This window comes from Anguilla anguilla, chromosome 3 (genome assembly GCF_013347855.1).
Source record: "Anguilla anguilla isolate fAngAng1 chromosome 3, fAngAng1.pri, whole genome shotgun sequence".
Lineage (NCBI taxonomy): Eukaryota > Metazoa > Chordata > Actinopteri > Anguilliformes > Anguillidae > Anguilla > Anguilla anguilla.
Window position 1 is genome coordinate 29,760,067 of NC_049203.1, and position 23,580 is coordinate 29,783,646.

At 39.6% G+C, this 23,580-nt stretch overlaps 1 protein-coding gene across 1 annotated transcript in view; it reads left to right on the plus strand.

The window, feature by feature from the left end:
- LOC118222976 (testis-specific gene 10 protein-like) overlaps positions 1-23,285 on the plus strand; it is a 149,582-nt gene extending 126,297 nt beyond the window's left edge. The window contains exons 20-25 of the mRNA XM_035408976.1: positions 5,537-5,647; positions 5,943-5,998; positions 6,111-6,273; positions 6,357-6,412; positions 21,323-21,501; positions 22,087-23,285. Coding sequence (XP_035264867.1) covers positions 5,537-5,647; positions 5,943-5,998; positions 6,111-6,273; positions 6,357-6,412; positions 21,323-21,501; positions 22,087-22,253 — 732 coding nt within the window. The 3' untranslated portion in view covers positions 22,254-23,285. The remainder of the gene's footprint in view (positions 1-5,536; positions 5,648-5,942; positions 5,999-6,110; positions 6,274-6,356; positions 6,413-21,322; positions 21,502-22,086) is intronic.
- The last annotated feature ends 295 nt before the right edge of the window (positions 23,286-23,580 follow it).

Here is a 23,580-nt window from a genome sequence, read left to right on the forward strand (position 1 = left end):
GTCGCTCTGGTCGTTCATTTATCACTCCCCCCCTCCCTGCAGTCTCATCTGTAACTACACCCCCCACCCATGACATAATGGACAATATTGTCTATCTTGGCATTCATAAAAATATTATTTCACCACTCAAAAATCGTATTCCGTCATAGCAACAAGATAAACCCGACAATAGCCCTAAGATATGCCAGTACAGCAGTGAAAACGCTGCTCACTGAATAACAAAATAAACCAGGAATTAAAAAAAAAATGATACCATGTCATTCTACAGTCAATATCTGGGACTAAATATTCAATAAATATACAAGCTTACCATTTGTTTTACGCATAGAGATGTCCCTTTTTAGACTGGGTGGTCATATATTACCTTGTTATCTGTTTGTGAAATATATGCACATTTGTAATGCCTGGGTACCTTCCAAAATAGCTGTGCGTAATACCACATGTGTTGTTTACAGCGTTGTTGCCCTTTTTAGTACAGTCTGGCTTGACAATTCATTTATTCAGTAGGTGAGAGTATAAGCTTTCTAACGATGTATAACATGTCTAATTTTGCTTTTGGAATAGCGTTGTATAGGTCAGCGTAATCGAAAGTTTTGTTATCATCGCATTCACTTAGCATTCACTCTGTGGTAGCAGTAAAAGACGCTGCACCTAACGAAACGTTGTCTACATTTTTTCCTAATTTCTTAGAAAACACTATTATTATTGAGGACTTCTGGACATAGCTAAGCCATATGTTTGCTGATAGACCTATCTGACATCGTTTTCTGGAGCAAAACAGAAGCGGATAGACCTGTCATTGATTTACTGTCTTTGTCTCCATCTACTGAACACAGATAAAATATCATCATTGCTCTGTATTACTGCTAAAAATATTTTGGTTATATATGTTATTTTTGAAATTAAGTGTCTTTAGGATATTTTTAGAATGAGGATATTTCACACTGTAATGTAAGCGTTCGTTGGTAGTCTAGTAGTTTTTGTGATGCATACAACAGTGATGACAAGAGTGTTTGAACATTGCCAAAACGTGGTGGACGGTTGAAAATTGTTTTTATGTCGTCCCATCCCCATACAAGAAAACATAAGAGAGTAAGGAGTATAGAAATACATACAAGAGTTCATTATTACACATTTAGCTACTGTACAGCCATTGTGTGACAATCTTTTTGCATTCATTTTAAATCTGATATCAAAGTTTCATCTTATACCTTCATAAGGGGCTAATTTAAATGTTTTACAATTGATAAAAAGTATTATATTCCTTTTTGGAGAGATTTTGGATATGTTTCTGTACCCCTAGCTGTTAGACCACTGTACTGACAGAAAGCTTGTAATTCCCACTTGAAAATGATGCAACTGAGTTTCTAGAGTAAAAACAGTTGTAGTGAAATATGTGAATATGTTGTGATTTACAGCAATACATAATTTAGACATTTTGGGTAGATTTGGAGATGCTGGGTTCACTGCTTAGGTTTTGCTTCATAGATGTTTAGTAGTTCTACATATCCACCCTTAGATTTTAGGAACTTGTGGTCAAGAAGTTTTTGATCTAGGACATGTATACTTTAACCTCCTGTATATCTGCAATCTCTCAGTATTTCATTGCGAACTAAAAAAAATCAAATTCATTTTAGATTTTTTTTCCTAGACAGTTGCATTTGTGGCACTTTATTTCTTCCAAAATTATGAATATAAATTAATCTAAGCTAGTATTGTAAATGGTACAAATGTCTTGCTTCATTTAACCCATTTTTCAAATCTCTGTGGTGTTCACATCTGGAGTTATAAAGCTTTAAATAGGGTACCCCCTAAATGGGCAAGGATTGGCAAGATTTGGCATGTGCGCTAAGGGGTTAATCACTTTTAAAGATCTAATCCAGAGATATGGCGTTGGGAGAGACCAATACCATCAATAACTTCAGCTAAAATCTGTCCTGAAATCTAAAATCAATATAACACATAGTGACTTGCAGCCACCATTATTAATAACTGAAATCAACAAAATAACATCTCCGAAGAAATTTATTTCGAAACTATACAAACTACTAGCACATATGGACTCTACAATACACCTCCCCATTACAAGATGGGAAGTAGATTTGCCCATCTCTCCCAGCGCTGACTTGTGGCAACAAATATGCACCAACACATTCACAATGACTAACAACACTAATTTACAATTAATTCAATTCATAACATATTACTCAACACGGGATGTATAAAATGGGACTAGCAGACACCAACATATGCTCGCACTCTAAACACCCCAGACAATTATTTCCATGCTACTTGGCTATGCCCACCCATCCAACACTTTTGGCACACAGTCACTAAAACATTATCCTGTTTCTTGAGTTGCAGCATCCCACTATCTCCCTCTCTCTGCCTATTCGGAGACACATCCGCGATCAATTCAACAACCAAGAACACCAGGCCCATACTCATTGGAAAACAAGAAATACCATAAATACTCTGCAATGGTTTAACCTTCTCACCAAATACATATCATTCGAAAAAACATCAGCTTCTAGTCACAATCAAATCTCACAAATCAGAGATAACTGGGAACCATTCATTAATAATCTAAATTTATAACCCAACCGAAATGAACCGGTTAGCCAACCCTCTCTCTCTCTCTCCCTCTCTCTCATTACACACTTACACACATAGTCTTACTTGATGCATACATTGTTACGTCCCCAGCCTCTGCTTGCTTGGGTAGTGCAGGTGGAGGTAATACTTAAATGCTTGATTGGCTCCACCTGCCTGTGGCCCAACATAAGCCCTGCAGTATGAGGCTGGGGAGATCATCTTGGGGGCTTATTTTGTGTGGTTTGTCGATAGTTTGTGGTTTTTATGAAGAGAGATGTTATTTGGGGCTGTGTGTGGTTTGGTTTGTGGTTTGTGTGGAGATCTTTTGTTTTGTGAACTTTGTATGTTTTTGTTTGTTTTAGTTTGTGCCTTAGTTTGTCATTTAGATTAATAAATGTCTGGGTTTGTTTTTAGATCAGTTTCTGTCTGTTGTTGGTGCATTCGGACTTTGTTTGTTGCGGCCCTTTGAGCCGGCTGTAACATACATACTCACCTTTCGTGTTCATTACAGTTTCGCCTTCTCTTTTTAACTTTATTTTTCCCTGGCCCAATATACCCATATAAGCTCACAAAAAATTCCCACTTTCTCTTGTCATGCCTTCCGAGTTCTTCCTACATATTCAATCCTACATATGACACACACACATACATACACACAAATCCACATACACCACACACTCCACGATCCCTCCATACAACTTTACCTCTGAAATCCATCCCATTTGTCTGCTTTTCTTGAAATTATTACTTTTTTCTTGCTCTCAGTCCCTGTTGTTGTTAGGTTTTTTTTTTAAGTAGCAACGCTGTCATTATTATTATTATTCTATTTTTCTGTTTTCTTTTCTGTTTGCTTCTTTTTTTTTTCTTTTTTTTTCATTTTTGGAAAACCAAAAAGTCGAGTAGAGTCAAGTCGAGTTGCGCTGGTACCATGCGGTGGAAAAACGACTTAAGTAGGCCTACCTAGTGCAGTGCTACCCAGTGTTTCATAAATAATTTAAAGTAACTTTGCCCTGTGTTTGTTCATCTTACTATCTGAAGAGAATGTGATCATTCAAACTTTGTGTTACATCAAAGTGTCAAATGGCAATCATTTATAGTGGAAATAATCAGCAATTCAGCTGCATTACACCTAAAGTGTTTTTAAATGACTAAACTATTTGTTTGAAAAATTGTCTGCATCCAGTGTTTTGGGTGTTTGAGAAGCAAATCATGAATAAAAAGCTTCATCATCATCATTATCATCATTATTATTATTATTATTATTATTAGTAGTAGTATTCGTAATTGTATTAGTAGTATTTTCTGCTAAGAAAATGAACATATGAATATCAACATTGCATATGAAAATAAAGTTATAAACACTCACAAATGGCCATGAAAGGTGAAACTGACCATCATTATCTTGTGCCGGTTCCTATACGGCTGGCAATGTTACCTAGCGGACCAAATCGCAATGTAGATTTCCGTGCTTAATTTTGGAGCTGTTTGTTCTAACGTTATACACTCGCTCTGTCAACTCGTTAGCAAGATTAATTTTTTTAACATTAAACTTGGTCAAAATGCCAAAAGCGAAACTAAAATGTGGGTGTATTTCACCTTGAAGGGTTCAAACAATAGGACGTGCCCTGTGGAGTCACTGACCTTCACATGGTATGCATCCCCACAGACCCGAGTGGTTGAGTATCATGAGTTACTCAACAGCCCTTTGCAAAAAAGGGTTGTTTTTTAATGTCATTGTTTGCTCATTCTTTTAAAGAAGGTAGATGGCCATTTCAGGTTTGAAGAATGTTAAAATGATACAGAATGGATTTCAGAAATATAAATTAGTTTCCCACAGAGATTATACAGTTGCAAAAACAATAGTTAAATTTTTTTGAGGGAATTATTAGCACGTAAGTCAGTGTAACAAGTAATATGAGATTTGTTTGAGTCGGAGGTTGGATTTTAACCCGAGCCTCTCACTCATCTGAAGGTCCCATAAGTAAACGTGTAGCCATGGGGGCTGCAAATTATTCATTTATTTTTTACGCCTCCGCGACGGCACAGCCGTGACCAGAGGCATTATGTTTTTGGGTTGTCCGTCCGTCCATCCCATTGTCGTGAATGCGATATCTCAGGAACGCCTTGAGGGAATTTCTTCAAATTTGGCGCAAACGTCCACTTGGACCCAAGGATCAACTGATTAGATTTTGGTGGTCAAAGGTCAAGGTCACTGTGACCTCACAAAACACATTTTTGCCTTGAGGGAATTTCTTCCAATTTGGCACAAATGTCCACTTGGACTCAAGGATGAGCTGTTTAGATTTTGATAGTCAAAAGTCAAAGGTCAAGGTCACTGTGACCTCACGTCCGTCCCATTCTCTCGTGAACGCAATATCTCAGGAACGCCTTGAGGGAATTTCTTCAAATTTGGCACAAACGTCCACTTGGACTTGGCGGAGGCATACAACCGCGAGGCAGTATTTCTAGTTTTTAAATGTGTGCACTTTTATATGTCAATTTTGCACCTGTATCCAATGTTTTTGTCGGCTGATGTAGCTAAATGTCCAATGAGAAGACATATTCTTTGTGGGCCTGGAGCATTTGTGATGATCAGCAGGAATAAGCAGATGAAGAAAAAAATGCAAAAACTGTGATTTTTGAACCCCAAACCCATCTCAGTGCAATTTTACAGGTGCGCTACAATTCGCCATGGACTCGCTAACTACTGATTTTGGAATATCTATAGACATATACAGGGCTGTAGGAGTTGTCAAAGATCTGTTGTTTTACACCTTGACGGAGAGAAGGCTGATGTTAGTGTTGGGGCCGATCAATTTCATTTTCTGTCTTTTGAGGCTTTTGGTAATTGCAAACTGTAGTTCTGTGATGAATTATGAATGAATGAAATAAAGCCTTGCAAGTCTTTTTCTGTGTGTAAGACTGGCTGTTCCCACACCAGGCCTTGCAGATCAAGCTGGATGGGTCCAACCATGAACGGGAGATGTTCCAAAGGAAGCTCCGGGACCTTTTCACAGAATGCTCCAACACCAAGAAGCTGCTGTCCTCTAAAGTCAGGCCTGACAAACATAGTGCTGCACTATTGTTTAGCACACAGTAATGTCAAACTGGCATTGTAGCAAGCTACTATAATGCTATGTACAGTCTACCTGAAATGCAATAGTATGTTGCAGGATCATTTTAATAGGCTATAGCTTACTGTTTCATGCTTACTGTCATGAATTAAAACTCAATACAAACTTTGTTGTACAAACTATCATACTAAACTCACCACTTTTAACCACACCACATTGTTCTGTTTGCCACTTCTGTCATATTCTGCTGTTTGTGATTTAAATGTGTTCCAGGAGAAAGTTATTGGACGTTTGGAAATCACAGTTGAGGAACTGGAGACATCAACAAAGTAAGACACAAACGTGCTGTTAAAGTGGGCGAAGTAGCATTAAAAGGAGAAGTGTTACTTTGAGTAGAGACTCATGGAACAGGCTGACCTTAGATTCCCTCTCTGTGCTCAGGATTCTGCAGCAGGCCATGAGAGTGAGGGATCAGGAACTGGAGGCTGTGCAGAGGAAATTGGCTGGCACAGCGGAAAATATGGCTATTGTGATGAAGCAGAAGGAGGAAATGCCACCTGTGAATAGCTTCTTTACAGGCAAGAAAGGCCAACTTGACAACCAGGTGAGCGAGAGAGATGGACTGTGCTCAACATACTATATTATCTCTGGGATGGAATTCCATTTCTGATGTTAATTCCATTTCAGGATAAAGCCCCTGGACAATTGCAGTTTGGCGCTGAGGCACTTGAGATACCCGTAAAGTAAGACAAAATCTCAGTTACTCAGTAAATTGTGATAATACTCGTGGCAGAACAGTTCTTATACAATGATAAAGTATTTGCCTTCTTCCTTATTTCCTGTATTATTGCATACTTACAAAGGGAAACAGTAAATACAAAACACATTTTTAAAATTGTTTCATTCATTTAAAGGTCCAGGAGACTGAAATCTGTGAATTTTTTACTGATTTGGTTTGTTTTAATACTTTTTTTAAATTCACAAATGGCAAAAAGGGGGATATTTTATGATTTTTGCTAAGAATATATATATATATATATATATATATATATATATATATATATATAAAAGCCTGTGCCAAAATTGGCTTGCTTTTTGGCCAAACGCCAGGTTTCCAGTGGGTGGGGTTAACTAGGTGTTAGTTATGTAACAAAAACCCAGTAAAATCTTTTCTATATATAATATGTAAATGACATGCTTACCACTTTTGACCGGGTAAGGCAATCTAAGCTGAAAATAGGAAAGCAATCCCCGTTCTCGGGATATGGAGAAAGCAATACACTTTTTTCTTTTCACAAAAATTGAGACTTTTTTTGGGTTTTATTTCTGGAGCCCATGGGTACTGCGATAATACAATAACCCGTACAGTTAGTATTTGCAGTACCCATTTTCGCCTGGAACTTGTCTCAGAACACGGTGGATCAGTAAGTAGGCCTACTGTTAGTTAGCCACAATTAAATTGCTTTCAAGCATAGACATGTGGAATCAAAGACTTTCTTTATTCAGGTGTAATGTTCGGAGTTTAGTAATGTAGCTCAGCATTACAACATTATTACACACTGATTGATCATCAGGTTTAACTATATGAAGGTAAAACCTAGTTTATGTTGCTTTCTTTTGTTTTTCCAGAATACACGCCCACCCTGTTCTTGTCTGCTGAACAGGTCACAATAAACTAATAGTGTTTATTACAATTTAATGGTCATAATCTTGAAAGAAATATCTCATAAAAAACACGTTTTCAACGTACAAAAATGCCAAGTTACTCAAAAGTATTGATATCAAAATGACGCCAAGTTACGGTACTACAAACAATATAGGCTATCTTGCCTCACCGAAATTTAATAACATGTATTCCAAAGTAATGCTACCCAGTATTTCCTCAATTCCTTCAAGTCACTTGGCCCTGTGTGTATATAAGTGTGCAGTACATGGATAGGCCAAACATATGTGTGGATGGCTTTCTCACAGTCATGATTGATTGAATAGGCATCTATATGTCCAATTTGTATTGGTATGTATGTATTTTGGTGGCCAGCCTTTCTGTTGCATGAATGATTGTATGTTTCTTGGTATAAATGTCTGTTCGTAAATGTGAATGTAACATGCTGCGAGGGAAATGTCCCCATGGGGATAAAGAAGTTCTCTATGTATGTATGTACAATATGTATTTTACATGTATTTATTGTACGTTGCAAATATACAATCACTTGTACATTTAGTCAAATTCAGTTCAGAAGCAAGTATAAACATATGTTTTCTGGAGAAATATGCTTCCTGTAGTGACTGACGAGCAGTTTTCTACATGAATGTCCATGTGTTCCATGAGGCAATACGAAATATTTGACACTTTGATCTGACACAACGTTTGCATGACATTGTAATATGGTAAGGTTACAAAACACAGGGCCAAGTGACTTGAAGGAATTGAGGAAATACTGGGTAGCATTACTTTGGAATACATGTTATTAAATTTCGGTGAGGCAAGATAGCCTATATTGTTTGTAGTACCGTAACTTGGCGTCATTTTGATATCAATACTTTTGAGTAACTTGGCATTTTTGTACGTTGAAAACGTGTTTTTTATGAGATATCATTTCTTTTTGCAAAGCGTTTTATTACGAGAGTGAGAAATGCGAAGTGACCCTGTAAGAAACGGTTGTGAATTATGGCTATCATTGTGTGAATTTGTACAGTCTGAAGAGCGTGTACGTTTAGCAGTTTCGGTTTGCTATATATGTAAAACAGTGGCTGTGACAAATAGTGCGGTGGCGTAATTGTAAACGCATCAGAAAAGGTTAAATATGGCAGGGTGTAGCTATGTAGGCTACTCACGGATTTGACGGGCATCCAACGAGCCTTGATTGACAAAAGAATCGGCAAGCCCGTAGAATTAGAGCTGCCTAGGTCGCAACTTGTGTACCCTTCTGTCCTGCTCCGTTGTCTGTTATTTCGTGAAGATGCACTTTTAGTGTTTGTAAGGTTTATAAGGCATTTTGATAGGCTTATCTGCAGGTAGGAATCCTCTTTGCTGTTTTGTTAAGCTAGAACCGGAAAAGTTGATAGTGGAGAATAGGAGCAGACGCATATGTTCCAGCAGGCTTTGCATATGAGAAAATAACAAGTGTGAGATAAATTAGGCGAAATGATGAAATTGCGTAGTTGAAACAACATGTTTTTTTTTTTAGCAGAATGGGCATGTAGGTGAAGGTTGACATGATCACAGACTATAGTGCGAAGTAAATGAAGTGACCATGAGTGAACTTAGTTTCCTTATCAAACGGTACATATAACAGTCTGTATTTAACGTTCGTTGTTGAAGTGGAGGGTTAAATAACGTGTGCAATCTATCGCACGAATGTGTTTTTCTCATGTTCAGTGCTAGTAGTTATACATATGAGTGAATCATGATTTTAAATGTAATGTTTTAATGCGGAGTTGCTGAACGTACAGACGTAGTAATTGTTTGTAGCCTATGTGGCTAGATAGAGAACAGGGCGAGGTAACATGAATGTAGAAACGTGGCGTTTGCTGAGATGAAGGTTTTGTACGGTAGCTAACTGAACGTACAGACGGTAAGTCATAATGCATATGGCTTAGCAATATTGTAGCCGGTTAATAACTGAACGGTGAACGGCGGGTAGATATGGTGCAAAAGCAAAAATTGATAAGTAGTAGACAATAATTAGTGAGGGTCGAAGCAGGTTAAGGAAACGTGTTCCTAGTTGGGTTTGAATCTACGACCCCATGTTTCCAATACTGTAACCTTGCCCACTAGGCCACAGGCAGACTAGCTGTTTAGACTGCGGAGTTGCAGAACATACATACGTAGTAATTGTTTGTAGCCTATGTGGCTAGATAGAGAACAGGGCGAGGTAACATGAATGTACAAACGTGGCGTTTGCTGATAAGAAGGTTTTGTACGGTAGCCAAGTGAAGAAATGTAGTTAGTAGAAATGGCAGAGCGGTGAACTGGTGTAACTTTTTTTAGAAAAGGAATACATTTGCCGTCATGAAATGCATATGGGTGGCCGTGAGTGAGTTTTGGTAAAGGAAATATAACCGTAAGAAAACGTTTGTATAAAAGAGGAAATGGTCTGCCTGAGGGCGAGTCGTGATTCAAGCCTTAAACTGGAGGTTTACCAGTCTGTGACTTCGTTGGTGCAGCGCTATGCAATGCGTGAAATATCATTAGCAAACCTGCCGGTGGTTTTAAAGAACACGGGCCAGTAAGCACAGATTAGCTCCCGTTGAATCCATATGGTTTAGCAACATTGTAGCCGGTTAATAACTGAACGGTGAACGGCGGGTAGATATGGTGCAAAAGCAATAATTGATAAGTAGTAGACAATAATTTGTGAGGGTCGAAGCAGGTTAAAGAAACATGTCTGTAGCTGGGCTTGAACCTACGACCCCGTGTTCTCAAGACTGTAACCTTGCCCACTAGGCCACAGGCGGACTAGCTATTTAACCTGCAAATGTTTCAGAGTAGAAAGGTATCGGTATTTTGCGTGTGTATGCGCGTTTTTGATTGGGTCGTGTAGGTGAAGATTTGGCTGGTGTCAGTGAAATGTCCAATGGGGAGACATGTTGTTAGTGGGAAAGGCGGCAGGAAAAATAAGAATGAGAAGAAGAAAGAGAAGAAGAAGAAGAAGAAGGAGAAAACGCAAAATCCCCTTAGTTTGGGGCTTTATTGTGTGGACATGTGAAGTTGTTTATGAGTTCTGTTTGTTGAAATGGGGTCAGAATGTACAGAGTTTAATGTTTTTAAGGGCTGAGTGTCTGTGGCTGTTGTGGTTATTTCTGTGGGGAACCCTGAAAAGTGCCAAACTCTCGGTGCTGTATAGGTATGGGGCATGCCCCCGCCAAGGCGTAACTTGGCGGGATGGCATACCTGCCATCCCAATTAAGAATACAAGCAATTGTCCCTTCTGGGGAATATAACCAGAATTTGAGTCCAGTTGCCTGGACCTTTAATGAAAAAAGTTATCAAACACTTACTGGTTTATTACTTTATCGGTACTCTTATCGGGTCTTGTTGATTATTTTGGAAGAAAAAAGACAATAAAGAATAAATAATGATAATAATTATTAATAATGATAGAATTGACATTGCTTTATTATTCTGTTGTAGGACAAAATAATCTTTCTTCAACAGTAACAGCAGCAATGTTTTAAATAAGTCACTATTACAGGCTCCCTATAATATTGCACTGACGAAAACAAATGTTAAATATAGCTGCAAACATAGCTGCAAGCAGTGATATACAGGGTCCAAGCAAAAATTTGGAAAGAATAAACTTTAAAAATTTTGAAACCAAATTATAATTCAATATGATGGGCATTATAGCTTATTGGGGCAAATTTGTCCTGCAGACAACCATGTTGATATAAAGCTCTTTGAGGGAAATTCTTTCTTTTTGAGGAGAGAGATCTATCACATTAATTTAATAAACCTATGTTAAATATGGCAGGAGTTATTGTTTAAACATTTTAAATTCAGCTGACTGCTATAGTGCCACTATAGCCCCTTTTCCACTGTAGGGCCGAACGGTTCTGAGCACGGAGAGGTACGGTTCCAATGGTGTTTCCACCTGGAAATTGTTTGGCGTGGAATGCTTACAAACTGTGCCCAGCACGATATTCTCGGCACGGTTAGACAACCATGCTCAGTGCAGCAGAACCGTTTGGGTGGGCGGGCTTAATGACGTAGGTATTCACTGATTGGTTTCACATTACGTCGGTTTTGTGACTCCGCATACGATCTCTTCACGTCCTCTTCCGTAAGCTAGATCGGTAGAGAAGCTAATATAAGTAAAAATGCCACTCAAAAATCGTTTTCCATCATAGCAACAAGATAAACCCGACAGCCCTAAGATATGCCAATACAGAATGAAATGCTGCTCACTGAATAACGAAATAAACGAGACAACGTTTTAAAAAATGATACCATGTCATTCTACAGTCAATATCTGGGACTAAATATTAAATAAATACATAACCTTACCATTGGTTTTATGCATAGAGATGTCCCTTTTGAGACTGAGTGGTCATATATTGTCTTGGACAATCCGTTTGTGAAATATACGTGCATTTGTGATGCCTGGGTACCTTCCAAAATAGCTGTGCTTAATGCCACACGTGTCGTTTACGGCATTGTTGCCCTTTTAAGTACAGTCTGGCTTGAATGACAATTCATTTATTCAGTAGGTGAGAGTGTAAGCTTTCTAACGATGTATAACATTTGTAATTTCTTGGAAAATACTATTATTATTGAGGACTTCTGGGCATAGCTAAGCCGTGTTTGCTGATAGATCTATCTGACATTGTTTTCTGGAGCAAAACAGAAGCAGATTGAACTGTATAGTTGATTTACTGTCTCTGTCTCCATCTACTGAACACAAATAAAATGTCATCATTGCTATGTAAGTATTACTGCTCAAAATATTTCGTTTATACACGTTATTTTTTAAATTGAGTGTCTTTAAATAGGTTAGTGGTATTATATAATGTGGATATTTCACACTGTAATGTAAGCGTTAGTAGTGTAATAGTTTTTGTGATGCATGCAACAGTGATGGTCAGTGGAGGATATGCTAAAAAGAAAAACCAAAAACAGACCAAAATACACAGAATCCTCATCCATATGGTCAGAACATGAAACAGAACATAACAAAAACAAAACAGAATGGGGAGAGACTACAACAACTGGTGCATATTTATTACATACACAACTTGACGCCGTCGCTGATCCACCACGTCACTTGCTGTCGTCACTAGTTTTTCTTAGATACTTCCTAGTCCTGGTTTTAGCAGCCCGACAGATGGAAACAGAAATGTTAACCGTTCCCACAAGTCCCACATGTCTTTTTTTTCTATTTGAATAGGATTCGAATATCGAACCATCTGTCAGGGATTCGGAGGGTTGGACCCAGGCGCAGAGTAAAAAAAACACAGGAGACTCCAAAAGGAAAATTCAAACAAAGACTTTACTAAATAAAAAAAACAGGCAAAACCACAAACACTAAAAGATACTTAAGAACTGAAAAAAACAGAACAGAACACGGGCAGGACAGACTACGGGCAGGCGGAACACACACAAGCAATAACACAAGCAGGAACGCAGGCAGAAACACAAACAGAAACAGAAACAGAAACACAAGCAGGACAAAAGCAGGCAGATACATATGGTCTGAAACAAACACAAGGAACCAGCACCCGAGTCAAGCGGACAAAGAACTTAAATAGACAAGACACAGGTGAACTCAATACATAATCAAACGAGAGGGAAGGGATAACGAGAGGCAGGTGGGGACGATGATTAAATAACGAGACAATAATGGAAAACAATAATACAATTAACACGGGAAACCAATGAGGGAATGAACAGAAATACAAAAACTGAGAAGTGCCGCCAACTGCCGGCCCAAAAAGGAAAAACAGAAACAAAAAGACAGAACCGTGACACCATCGTTTGACTGGCCAAGCTACACCCGCTACAGCTACAACACTGTTTCATAGGTCTCATCCATGTGGTTAGGCCAAAACTAGTGACAGAGGATAATGGCTATTTGCATTTAGAAAATGGCAGCCAATCCAAAAGTTCAACAGCAAAAAAATGTCATATCTATTTCCCAGATGAGGAAATCAGTCACTACAGCAAGTTGTATATCTCTGAAACACAGCAGTGCTATTTCATGAACTAAAAAATATATTGTGCTCTATAGGACCACCATTTGATCCAATTCGGTCAGTACTTTGGAGTTTGACTCTACATGTGAGTGCCAACATATTAACCAAATTTCATAAAATAATCTTGAACTGTTTGGTAGTTATTAGCATTTTGGTTGTGAGCCATACCCACATATATATTAATTAGCTCCTTATTCGTCCATATTTTAAGGATATTTCATGAAAATATTGATGTCACCAGTTTATTACACGCCTGTGTTACCTCCCCGAGGAAGCCGTGAGTCTCTGTAATTCTTGGTGGTCAGAGCCAATCAAATCGCCGATCCCCACCAAGACTCTACCAAGAATTGAAACCGCTAGCCAATCAAGGCGCGTATGTCTACCAAGAATTAACCAAGAATTAGCCAATCGCTTGCTCGACTGTCTCGGGCTGAGAGACGCGCGTATCTTGAATGAGGTAAATCGCCGTTTTATTTTCCCGACTCGGTTGGTAAAGATAACCGCAAATTTTACTGAATGACAACTGATGAAAAGTTAGGACAAGCGAATTTACCTTGCCAGCTAGCTGGCTAGCTTCGGATAAGTACGGTAACGTTACCAAATGTAAAGAAATATTAATTTTTACCATGTTTTAGCTAGCTAGTTACCTTAGTTAATACCTGTCAGCTTCAAACAAGGTCGCCAACTAATGTTCACCGGTTTAAATTCCGGTAGACGATCTAATCTGAGGAAGTGTTTTTAATTTATATTAGCCACAACAAGGAAAATGTATTTATAACCTTTAAATGTCATATAATGTCAATCAAATAACCTAGCTAACATGGTTCGAAAATTTAATTTCTAGAAATGACCTGCATAGCTAGCTTTGTTTTTATATATATTTATTTATTTGTTTATACGCTCCTGATTAGTCATTTTCATCTGTATCACCAGTCACTGTGTCAGCTATGTTTTTTAATGCCACTAGATGGGACCATTTCTTTTATATGCCAAAAAATGAAATATAAATGCATCTGTCACCTATCATAGTTTTGTTATTGTTTCACAATACTGTGCAGGGGCAGGACATAATATGATTGCAACTATAATAGTGTTGTTACTTCATGCTACTGTACATTAAATGCTCAGGAACATTTGCTGAAATTTAGAGGGTCTTGTAGGAATTTGGTCCTTGGTATTTATTACAGGACTATTATTATGTTCATTTGTAAAGCATTTTAGACTGCTATGGCACTGTTTAAAAGATGGCATAACAGATGCCATCTGTTGTATTTAATTATTAAGAATAGAACATGTTCATAAGTGAATAAAAAGCTGGAAACCAGATTTGAAAGCAACTGAACACTGAATTATAATATTTAAAAAAACGTTTTGAAGGATTAAAAAAACAAACAAGATTGCACAATGAAACTTATAGGTTGATATTATATATGAAAATTGACACTTTTAAATGATATCAGTTTTATGAGTACCAAGCTGTTATATTAATAGTTTTATGCCTCTGACATCGTTAGTTAACCTTTTAACCGCGTTTAGTGTCGTGGTTTTTGAAATGTGTGATTTGTGGTGTCCTCTGTTGTATTCAAAGATTGTATTGTTTTTCCAAGTATCATTGCTGAGAATGGTAGCAGCTCTAGGGCACTGTTCTCACTTATTGATCAGTTACTAAATCTTGCCCCGGCTTCTGACTTAGCCAAGTGTGAGGAATTTGCATGCTTTTTTAACAACAAACTAACAACCATTAGAGCTAGTATTAGAAACACCGGTTACTTAGGCTTGTGCAAGTTGGCTTATCTTTGAATAAAAGGTGAAGTAAAATGTGTGTGCCTTATGAGTCACATGAGGTTAACTTTATCTACTGTTAGTACTTTGTGAGGACTAGATGAGGGTTAGATATATCATAATGTGTGAAACCACAGAAGTGAAAGAAGGTGTACTTTCTTTTTCACATTAAAAGCACTCATTGCTTCAGCATCCACTGTCAATTCAGGGGAGTGCAGACAAGCACTTGCTCTCCTCCAAAGCACTTGATGTCAGCCGCCACTTCTTCCACACAGCAATTCACAAGTTGTGCATGTACACAAGTCACAGATAGACACTTCATGTGCAGCTCAACAGAAAGACATGAATTTTCCTTAATTATCACCATCAATTGATGTGGTAACAATCGGAATAATCAGTTGCCAGGTAAACACACCATTTCTTTCACGTCGTGATAAGGAGATTAAACATAAATTACATTTTTTTAAAAAGTTTTAATTACTAAATAGGCCTGCACTTACTGAAAAAAAATCAGTCCATCACTCAGTAAAGTACCATGTTAGATTTCAGCACAACAGGCAATAAAGAGTGACAAAAGCCTTGTTAATGTTATTTAAATGTTCATTTGTGCTGGTTTTTTTTATTTAATTGGGAAATAATTTATTTTGCACCCAATTAGCTTCCTGTAAGCCATTATGACAAGATTTCAGGCATTTTTCTTATGCTTCCAAGTAAGCTAATTGATTATGCTACACGTTGTGCAGTCTGATTGAAAAAAGCGATTGTTTAAAGTCTTGGAGCATACTTAAAAATCATGCGTAACTCCAATCACCATAGAATCCTGCTTATTTTCTACCAGAAATTGTTACAATTTTATTGAGAAAACCTGCTTGTGGTCTGTTTTCAATGGCTAATTTCCTCCATATAAGAAGTCCAAAGATGGTAGATACATAAAGTGCAACTGAGTATCTGCATCTTCACAGTGGAATTGTAAAACCAGACCTAGACAGTGTAAAGAGATTGCATCCACACCAAGAATGGCGGTATCGGCCAATATTGTTCCATGGCACCGGTGTATCAATGCCATAAAATCCAGATCGAATGATCGCTAATCGTAACCAAATTCAAGTAAGAGAGAGAATATTCCATTCTTGAGTATCTCTGTTTCAACCTTCTAAGGCTAAATTATTATTCTCTGTTTTAACCTTCTGTCATGGTCCACACCTGAGAAAATGCAAGGCTGCTTTTATAGGTATTTGCAGCTGATTGTTTCATTTTATTTTGCCTTCAGAATTATTGAATTAATCTAAAACTGTATGCCAGTTACCTTTGGAGGTGGGTGGTGACTATGAGTGCTCTGTAGGCTCAGAACTCATGTCTGTTGCTCATTTGCATACATTTATTTGTGAATAAGATAAGATTGATGTGCTCTAAGTTCAAACATCTGGGGTGCAAAAAGAACATGTAACCTGTCTTTGCTATGCAATGTTAGTGCGTCTGGGCAAGAATATGTTGCTTTGCTGTTTTATGTGCTGTCCCACACATGAAATGAACTGACCTCTGACCCCATCTGTGTGCCCAGTGGTGTGCGGAGGGTGATGCTTGGCTGGGATAGAGAGGCGGACTCCATGTGGAGGAACTCAGCTGGCACAGGGAATACACTGGGCTCTCTGGAGAAAGAGGAGAAAGCTGCAGTGACTCAGCTTCTAGAAAGGAGATGCATGCAGCGCTAGCCTTGTCCCTGTTTTACTGTAAAATATAAATCACACCGGGCCTAATACATCCAAATAAGATGAGGTAACTGATTATTGATTAAATAAAAACATGTGCCAAAGAAATAATTGTAATCAAAGTTATTTATTTAGAAATATTGACAAATTAAGTTTTTTGTTTATTGGCTGAAGGTGGTGTAATCGGGTGTCTGTCTTTGATGCCTTTGTTCATGTCTTTGGATGTTGAATACAGAACACATTTTGAGGATAACTAGTAAAAGGATGGGGCAAATAAAATGAAAGTTAAACTCACGATACACACATAATTATACCCATACATGAGAGCAATTTTTAATTAAATACTAAAACTGACTCACAATTGAGAAAAATCTTTTAAATTGATAGGTTAATAAAACTGCCCTTATGAATCTCAATGCACCTGGATTATGACTGGATATTGGCAATGATCTCCCAATTTGATTAGATTTCGTAGCATAACATAACATAATGGTGGGAACAGGCCGTTCAGCCCAATAATATCTAACACTGTATCAAGCCTAGTCTTGGAAATCTCCAGAGTTTCTGCCTCTATTACATGACCTGGCAGGCTATTTCACACATTGACTACTTTCTGCATGAACAAAAATCTTCCTTATGTCTGTATGGAATTTATCTTTTGCTAATTTCCATTTATGTCCCCTCGTTCTACTAACAACTCAACCTGAAGAATCTCTTGTAGTTTTTCTGCATAGCTTTTATCTTTCATACCAGGAATCAATTTTGTTGCTCTTCTTTGAACTTTTAAAAGAGCCTCTATATCTTCCTTGTAGTACGGTCCCCAGAACTGCACAAAATACTCTAAGTGTGGTCTAACAAATGTATTGTATAAGATAAGTATAACTTCCTTGGAGGTGGCACGGTGGTGCAGTGGGTAGCACTGTCACCTCACAGCAAGAAGATTGTGGGTTCAAATGTATTTATATTCATTACATTACATTACAGGCATTTGGCAGATGCTCTTATCCAGAGCGACGTACAACAAAGTGTCAAAAGTCAAAATTTGCATGGGCTTAATAAGGTGAGGCAAAAACCAGTTATCCTAATTTATTATTCTTTCTTCAAATGTCCAAAAAACAAACAAACAAATAAATAAACAATCAAGACAATCAATTGTTTGATTTCTTAAGTTTTTAAGAAAAAACCTGATGGCAACTGACACTCTTGTTCCTTTCCAGGATCCTGATGATGACCTTTAAAACAAAAAACACAAGTCACTAGGTCCGATTTACACATCAATTACTGTTTATCATATAACCAAAACCAATTAGAAATAACTCAGTAGTCACATCAAAGATGTAGGCCATGTTCAACCCACCTCTGTCAATTTGTGCTGCACACCTGTAGCAGATTCTATGAACTTCATGAGCTTGACAATCTTTTGGGAATCGGTAAAAAGATTTTCCAAATTTGATCAATTTATGACAACTTATTTTGGATAGCAAAAAGCGCAGTTACAAAGTGCTTTACATTTAGATATAACAATATTAAAGAAATTGTTCGAAGTTAAGCTTAAAAAGAACATTAAAACTGTAACATTAAAATGTCTGATTAATTTACCTGGTTCTTATTTAAGTGAAGCATATTTGTTTTAGATTCAATGATGCTGTGGGATTCTCCCACATGTACATGTTGCTGGACCTCGTGCTCCCCCTTTTTAGTCCCTCATTCAAGTTCTGTCAAATTGAAAATTGCATTTATATCATCACAATTGAAACGCAGGTGGCACGGTGGTGCACTGTCATCTCACGGCAAGAAGGTTGTGGGTTCGAATTTCAACTTGGGGCCTTTGAGTTTGCATGTCCTTCCCATGTCCGTGTGGTTTTCCTCCGGGTACTCTGGTTTCTTCCCACAGTTCAAAGACATACAGGTTAATTGGAGACTCTAAATTGCCCATAGGTATGAGTGTGTGAGTGAATGGTGTGTGTGCCCTGTGATAGATTGGCGGCCTGTCCAGGGTGTATTCCTGCCTCTCGCCCAATGAATGCTGGGACAGGCTCCTGCACCCCATGACACTCCTCAGGATAAGTGGGTATAGATAATGGATTTATGCTCAATAGTTTTGGCTATATTCAATTTCAGTTGCCAGGTTTCCACCCACTTCCATCCATCCATCCATCCATCCATTCTCTAACCGCTTAATCCAGGTCAGGATCGTGGTGGCAAAGGGGCAAGTAGAGCAGCCCAGACGTCCCTCTCCCCAGCAACTTCCACTACCTCATCCCAGTGGATCCCCAAGCGATCCCAGGCCAGCCTTTGGATATAATTCCTCCAGCGTGTCCTAGGTCTACCTCTGGGTCTCCTTCCCGGTGGCCGAGCTCGGAACACCTCTAGAGGGAGGCGCCCAGGAGGCATCCTTATCAGATGCCCAAACCACCTCAACTGACTCCTTTCAATGCGGAGGAGCAGCGGTTCTACTCTGAGGTCCTCCCGGATAGCTGAGCTCCTCACCCTATCAAGGAGAGTAAGCCCTGCCACCCTACGGAGAAACTGCATTTCAGCTGCTTGTATTCGCAATCTCACTCTTTCGGTCACTTTCCGTAGCTCATGACCATAGGTGAGAGTAGGGACAAAGATCGACTGGTAAATCTAGAGCTTTGCCTTTCGGCTCAGTTCCTTCTTCACCACCATCGTCTGATACAATGCCCGTATTACTGCGGCCGCTGCACCTAGATGGCTGTCGATCTCCAAATCCCTTTTTCCCTCACTCATGAATGTGACACCAAGATACTTGAACTCCTCCACCTGGGGCAGTTTCTCTTCCCCTACTTGAAGAGGGCAAACCATCTTTTTCCAGGAGAGGACCATAGCCACAGACTTGGAGGTGCTGATCCTCATCCCGACCGCATCACACTCAGCTGCAAACCATTCTAGTGCGCATTGAAGGTCACAGTATGAGGTCAAGAGAACGACATAATATGCAAACAACAGAGATGCCACAGAGATGCCTTGAAATCCTGTCCATAAATACCACGAACAGGAGAGAAGACAAAGCGCACCCTTGGCGGAGTCCAACACCCACTCTGAACGAGCTTGACTTAATGCAGAGAATGCGAACACAGCTTTCGCTTTGAGTATACAATGACCGAATGGCACGCAACAGCGACCCCGGCACCCTATAATCCCGCAGCACCTCCCACAAGATACCCCGGGGAACACAGTCATATGCCTTCTCCAAATCCACAAAACACATGTAGACTGGATAAGCAAACTCCCATGCCCCCTCAAAAATCTGTGAGAGGGTAAAAAGCTGGTCTGTTGTTCCACGGCCTGGACGAAACCACCATTGCTCCTCCTGAATCTGAGGTTCAGCTATTGGCCGAAGCCTCCTTTCCAGCACCTTGGCATAGACTTTCCCAGGGAGGCTGAGGAGTGTGATTCCCTGATAATTGGAACACACCCTCCGGTCCCACTTCTTAAAAATGGGGACCACCACCCCAGTCTGCCACTCCAAAGACACTGTTCCCGACTTCCACGCGACATTGAGGATTCATGTCAGTCAAGACACACCACCAACATCCACAGCCTTTAACATTTCCGGACGAATCTCATCCACCCCTGGTGCTCTGCCACTGAGGAGCTCTCCAACTACCCCAGTGACTTCTGCCACAGAGATGGACTCTGATCCCCCGGATTGCTCCAGCTCGCCTCCAAAAAGGGGGGCGTGTCTGTTGGATTCAGGAGGTCCTCAAAGTATTCCTTCCACCTTTCGACAATATCCCCAGTTGAGGTCAGAGTTTCACCATTCCTGCTGACAACAGCACCGACCAGCTTTTGACCACAACCTCTAGCAGCAGCTTCCACAATAGAGGTTTTGAACAGGGTCCATTCAAACTCCATGTCCCCAACCTCCTCCGGGATACGGGAAATGCTCTCTCAGAGGTGAGAGTTGAAATCATTCCAGACTTCTGCCAGGCATTCCCAGCAGACCCGTTTAGGCCTACCTGGCCTGTCTGGCAGCTTCCCCCGCCATCTGATCCAACTCACCACCAGATAGTGATCAGTTGGCAGCTCTGCTCCTCTCTTCACCCGAGTGTCCAAAACAAATAGCCGCAGGTCTGATGAAACAACTACAAAGTACAAAGTCAATCATCAACCTTTGGCCCAAGCTGTTCTGATACCATGTACACTTATGCATCCTTGTGTTCGAACATGGTGTTCGTTATGGACAAACCATGACTAGCACAGAAGTCCAATAACATAACACTGCTCGGGTTCAGATCAGAGGCCATTCCTCCCAATCACACCCCTCCAAGTTTTCCAGTCATTGCCAACGTGAGCATTGAAGTCTCCCAATAGGACAATGGAGTTAGTAGGTGGGGCCTTTCACAGCACTCCTCCCACCTTGTCCAAGAAGACTGAATACTCTGAACTGCTATTAGGCGCATAAGCACAAATAACAGTCAAAGTTTTCCTCTCTGCCACACGCAGTTGCATCGAGGCGACCCCTCTCGTCCACTGCCGTAAACTCCAACTGAGTGGCTACCAGCCGGGGACTTGTGAGTATCCCCACTCCTGCTCAGCGCCTCTCACCCTGAACAACTCCCGAGTAGGAGAGAGACCACCCCCTATCCAGAAGTTTGGTTCCAGAGCCAACACTGTGTGTAGAGGTGAGTCCAACTATATATCTAGTTGGTACTTCTCAGCCTTACACATCAGCTCTGGGTCCTTCCCCAACAGAGAGGTAACGTTCCACGTGCCAAGAATCAGTTTTATTTAAATCTTCTTGGATTACTTTAGTAGATTCTTAACTATTAGCTGGGACTCACAGTTTTGTATCATCATTCTATGTCCCTGTCAAGGTCATTGATATAAATGAGGAAGAGCAGTGGTCCCAGCACCGATCCTTGTGGGACACAACTTCCAACAGCTCTCTGCTCAGATAATATCCCTCCTACTACTACTCTTTGTGTTCTACCCTGTAGCCAGTTCCGAATCCACTCTGAAATACGTCCTCTAATTTCAATTCATTAGGTTACGATTCAATTCTATTTAGATTCCAGATACTTCAGTTACAATATTACAATATTATGATATAAGATATGAGATTCCCTGAAAATGTATGCTGCAAACTGCACAGGCTGTTCTAAATAATATGAGCCCTTACTGAAAGGTTTATTGTTACGATCCAGCATGTGTTTTTGTGTCTTTTTGTCTCTCTCTCCCTCCCTCTCCACTTTGCCACTCTATTCTAGGTTTCTGTTACCTATTGGCTGCCCAGGTTCCTGTTACCCATTGGCTGACCAATCTGAAGCAAGCAGCCAATCAGAAGCCATCTTCCTCTTTAAAAACCCATGTCACTTCCTGGTTCATTCTCTTACACTTTATTTTGCTGTTTGCCTGCTGTGATTGTCTTGTATAGCATTATTGTACTCTAGTTTTCTCAGGCTGCCAACTTTGTGTGTGTTTGTGTTGTATGTGGAACTGGGCTATACATTTTGCTACACGTAGGTATTGGATTGTCTAGACACCCTAGGTTAGGAGTGGATGCCACCTCCTGTATGTTTAGCTTTGGGTAGTTAGAGTAGTTAGTCAAAAGCAGGGCTTTTGTTTGAACTTTACTTTTATTAGATAGTTAGGTGGTTTACTCCTATTGAGTTAGCTTGGTTTGAGTTTACTTTGTTTTTTCTTTTGGCATCACTCATCCAGTTCCTTTGAATGTGAGTGTGAATGCAACCAGCAGTGCATCTGTCACGGGTCGAGGTGAGGTGGACCCAAATGCAGACTCGGACAACTGAGTGTCGAAACTCCCGAAGGAGATGTTTAATTCGAAGGTACACAATACAGCAGGCAGTCTCGTAGTCAGTTTGTGCAAAGATCAAAAACTAGAAAAATCCACCGGGGCAAAAGTACAGAATTGGAAGGCAAAAATCAAAGTCGGTAAACAGGCGGAGGTCAGAACAGGAAATCAGCAAAACAAAGTCGGCAGGCAAAAATCGGTGGTCGGGAAAACAGGCAAGATCAAAACAAGAGTCAAACTAACAAGAGGTAAACGCTGGAAAGGCACTGTAAACAGGAGGCACAATCTGACAAAGAAGAACAGGGAAACAGAGAATATATACCAAGGAAACCAGGTATGCGAAATGAGATAATGAACAGTGTGAACATGCAAACAGGGAACAGGTGAATGAAATGACCGATTAACCATTATGTGAGAATGCGGCCAGAACAGGTGGGAGTGATCAGCTGAGGGGAGAGAGAGTTAAAGGAAAAAACCACGCCCACACAAAAACCGAAACAAAGATCGTGCAGGAGAAAAGCAGATAGTTAACTAAAAGGTAACGAAAAAAAACAGAAACATAACAGCATCTTTGTAAATAGTGTTAATACCCATTGTAAATTCTACCTTGTAAACATTTTCACTTGCACTTTGTCACTAAACTTATTTCACGTACCAATTGTTGTCTAGTGTTTTCTGTCCTCCCACCGGTTCATCCACCCCAGATTACATCACAATAATTTTTTTATGTTAAATACCCCTTTCTCATATCCCCTTGCCTATTGGGGTCGTAACATTTATGTTAAAGGATAATTCCATTTTGATAGAATTTTACGCAGCTGCTTAACCTCTTAAGCGCAAAGCCCCTAGTGGTCGGCACACCGGCGTGCCAAGATTACTAAAGTCAAACATTCGGTGCTACTGCAACCAATGTGTGAGTTAAAAACAGAAACGCGTTATTTTGGTTTCA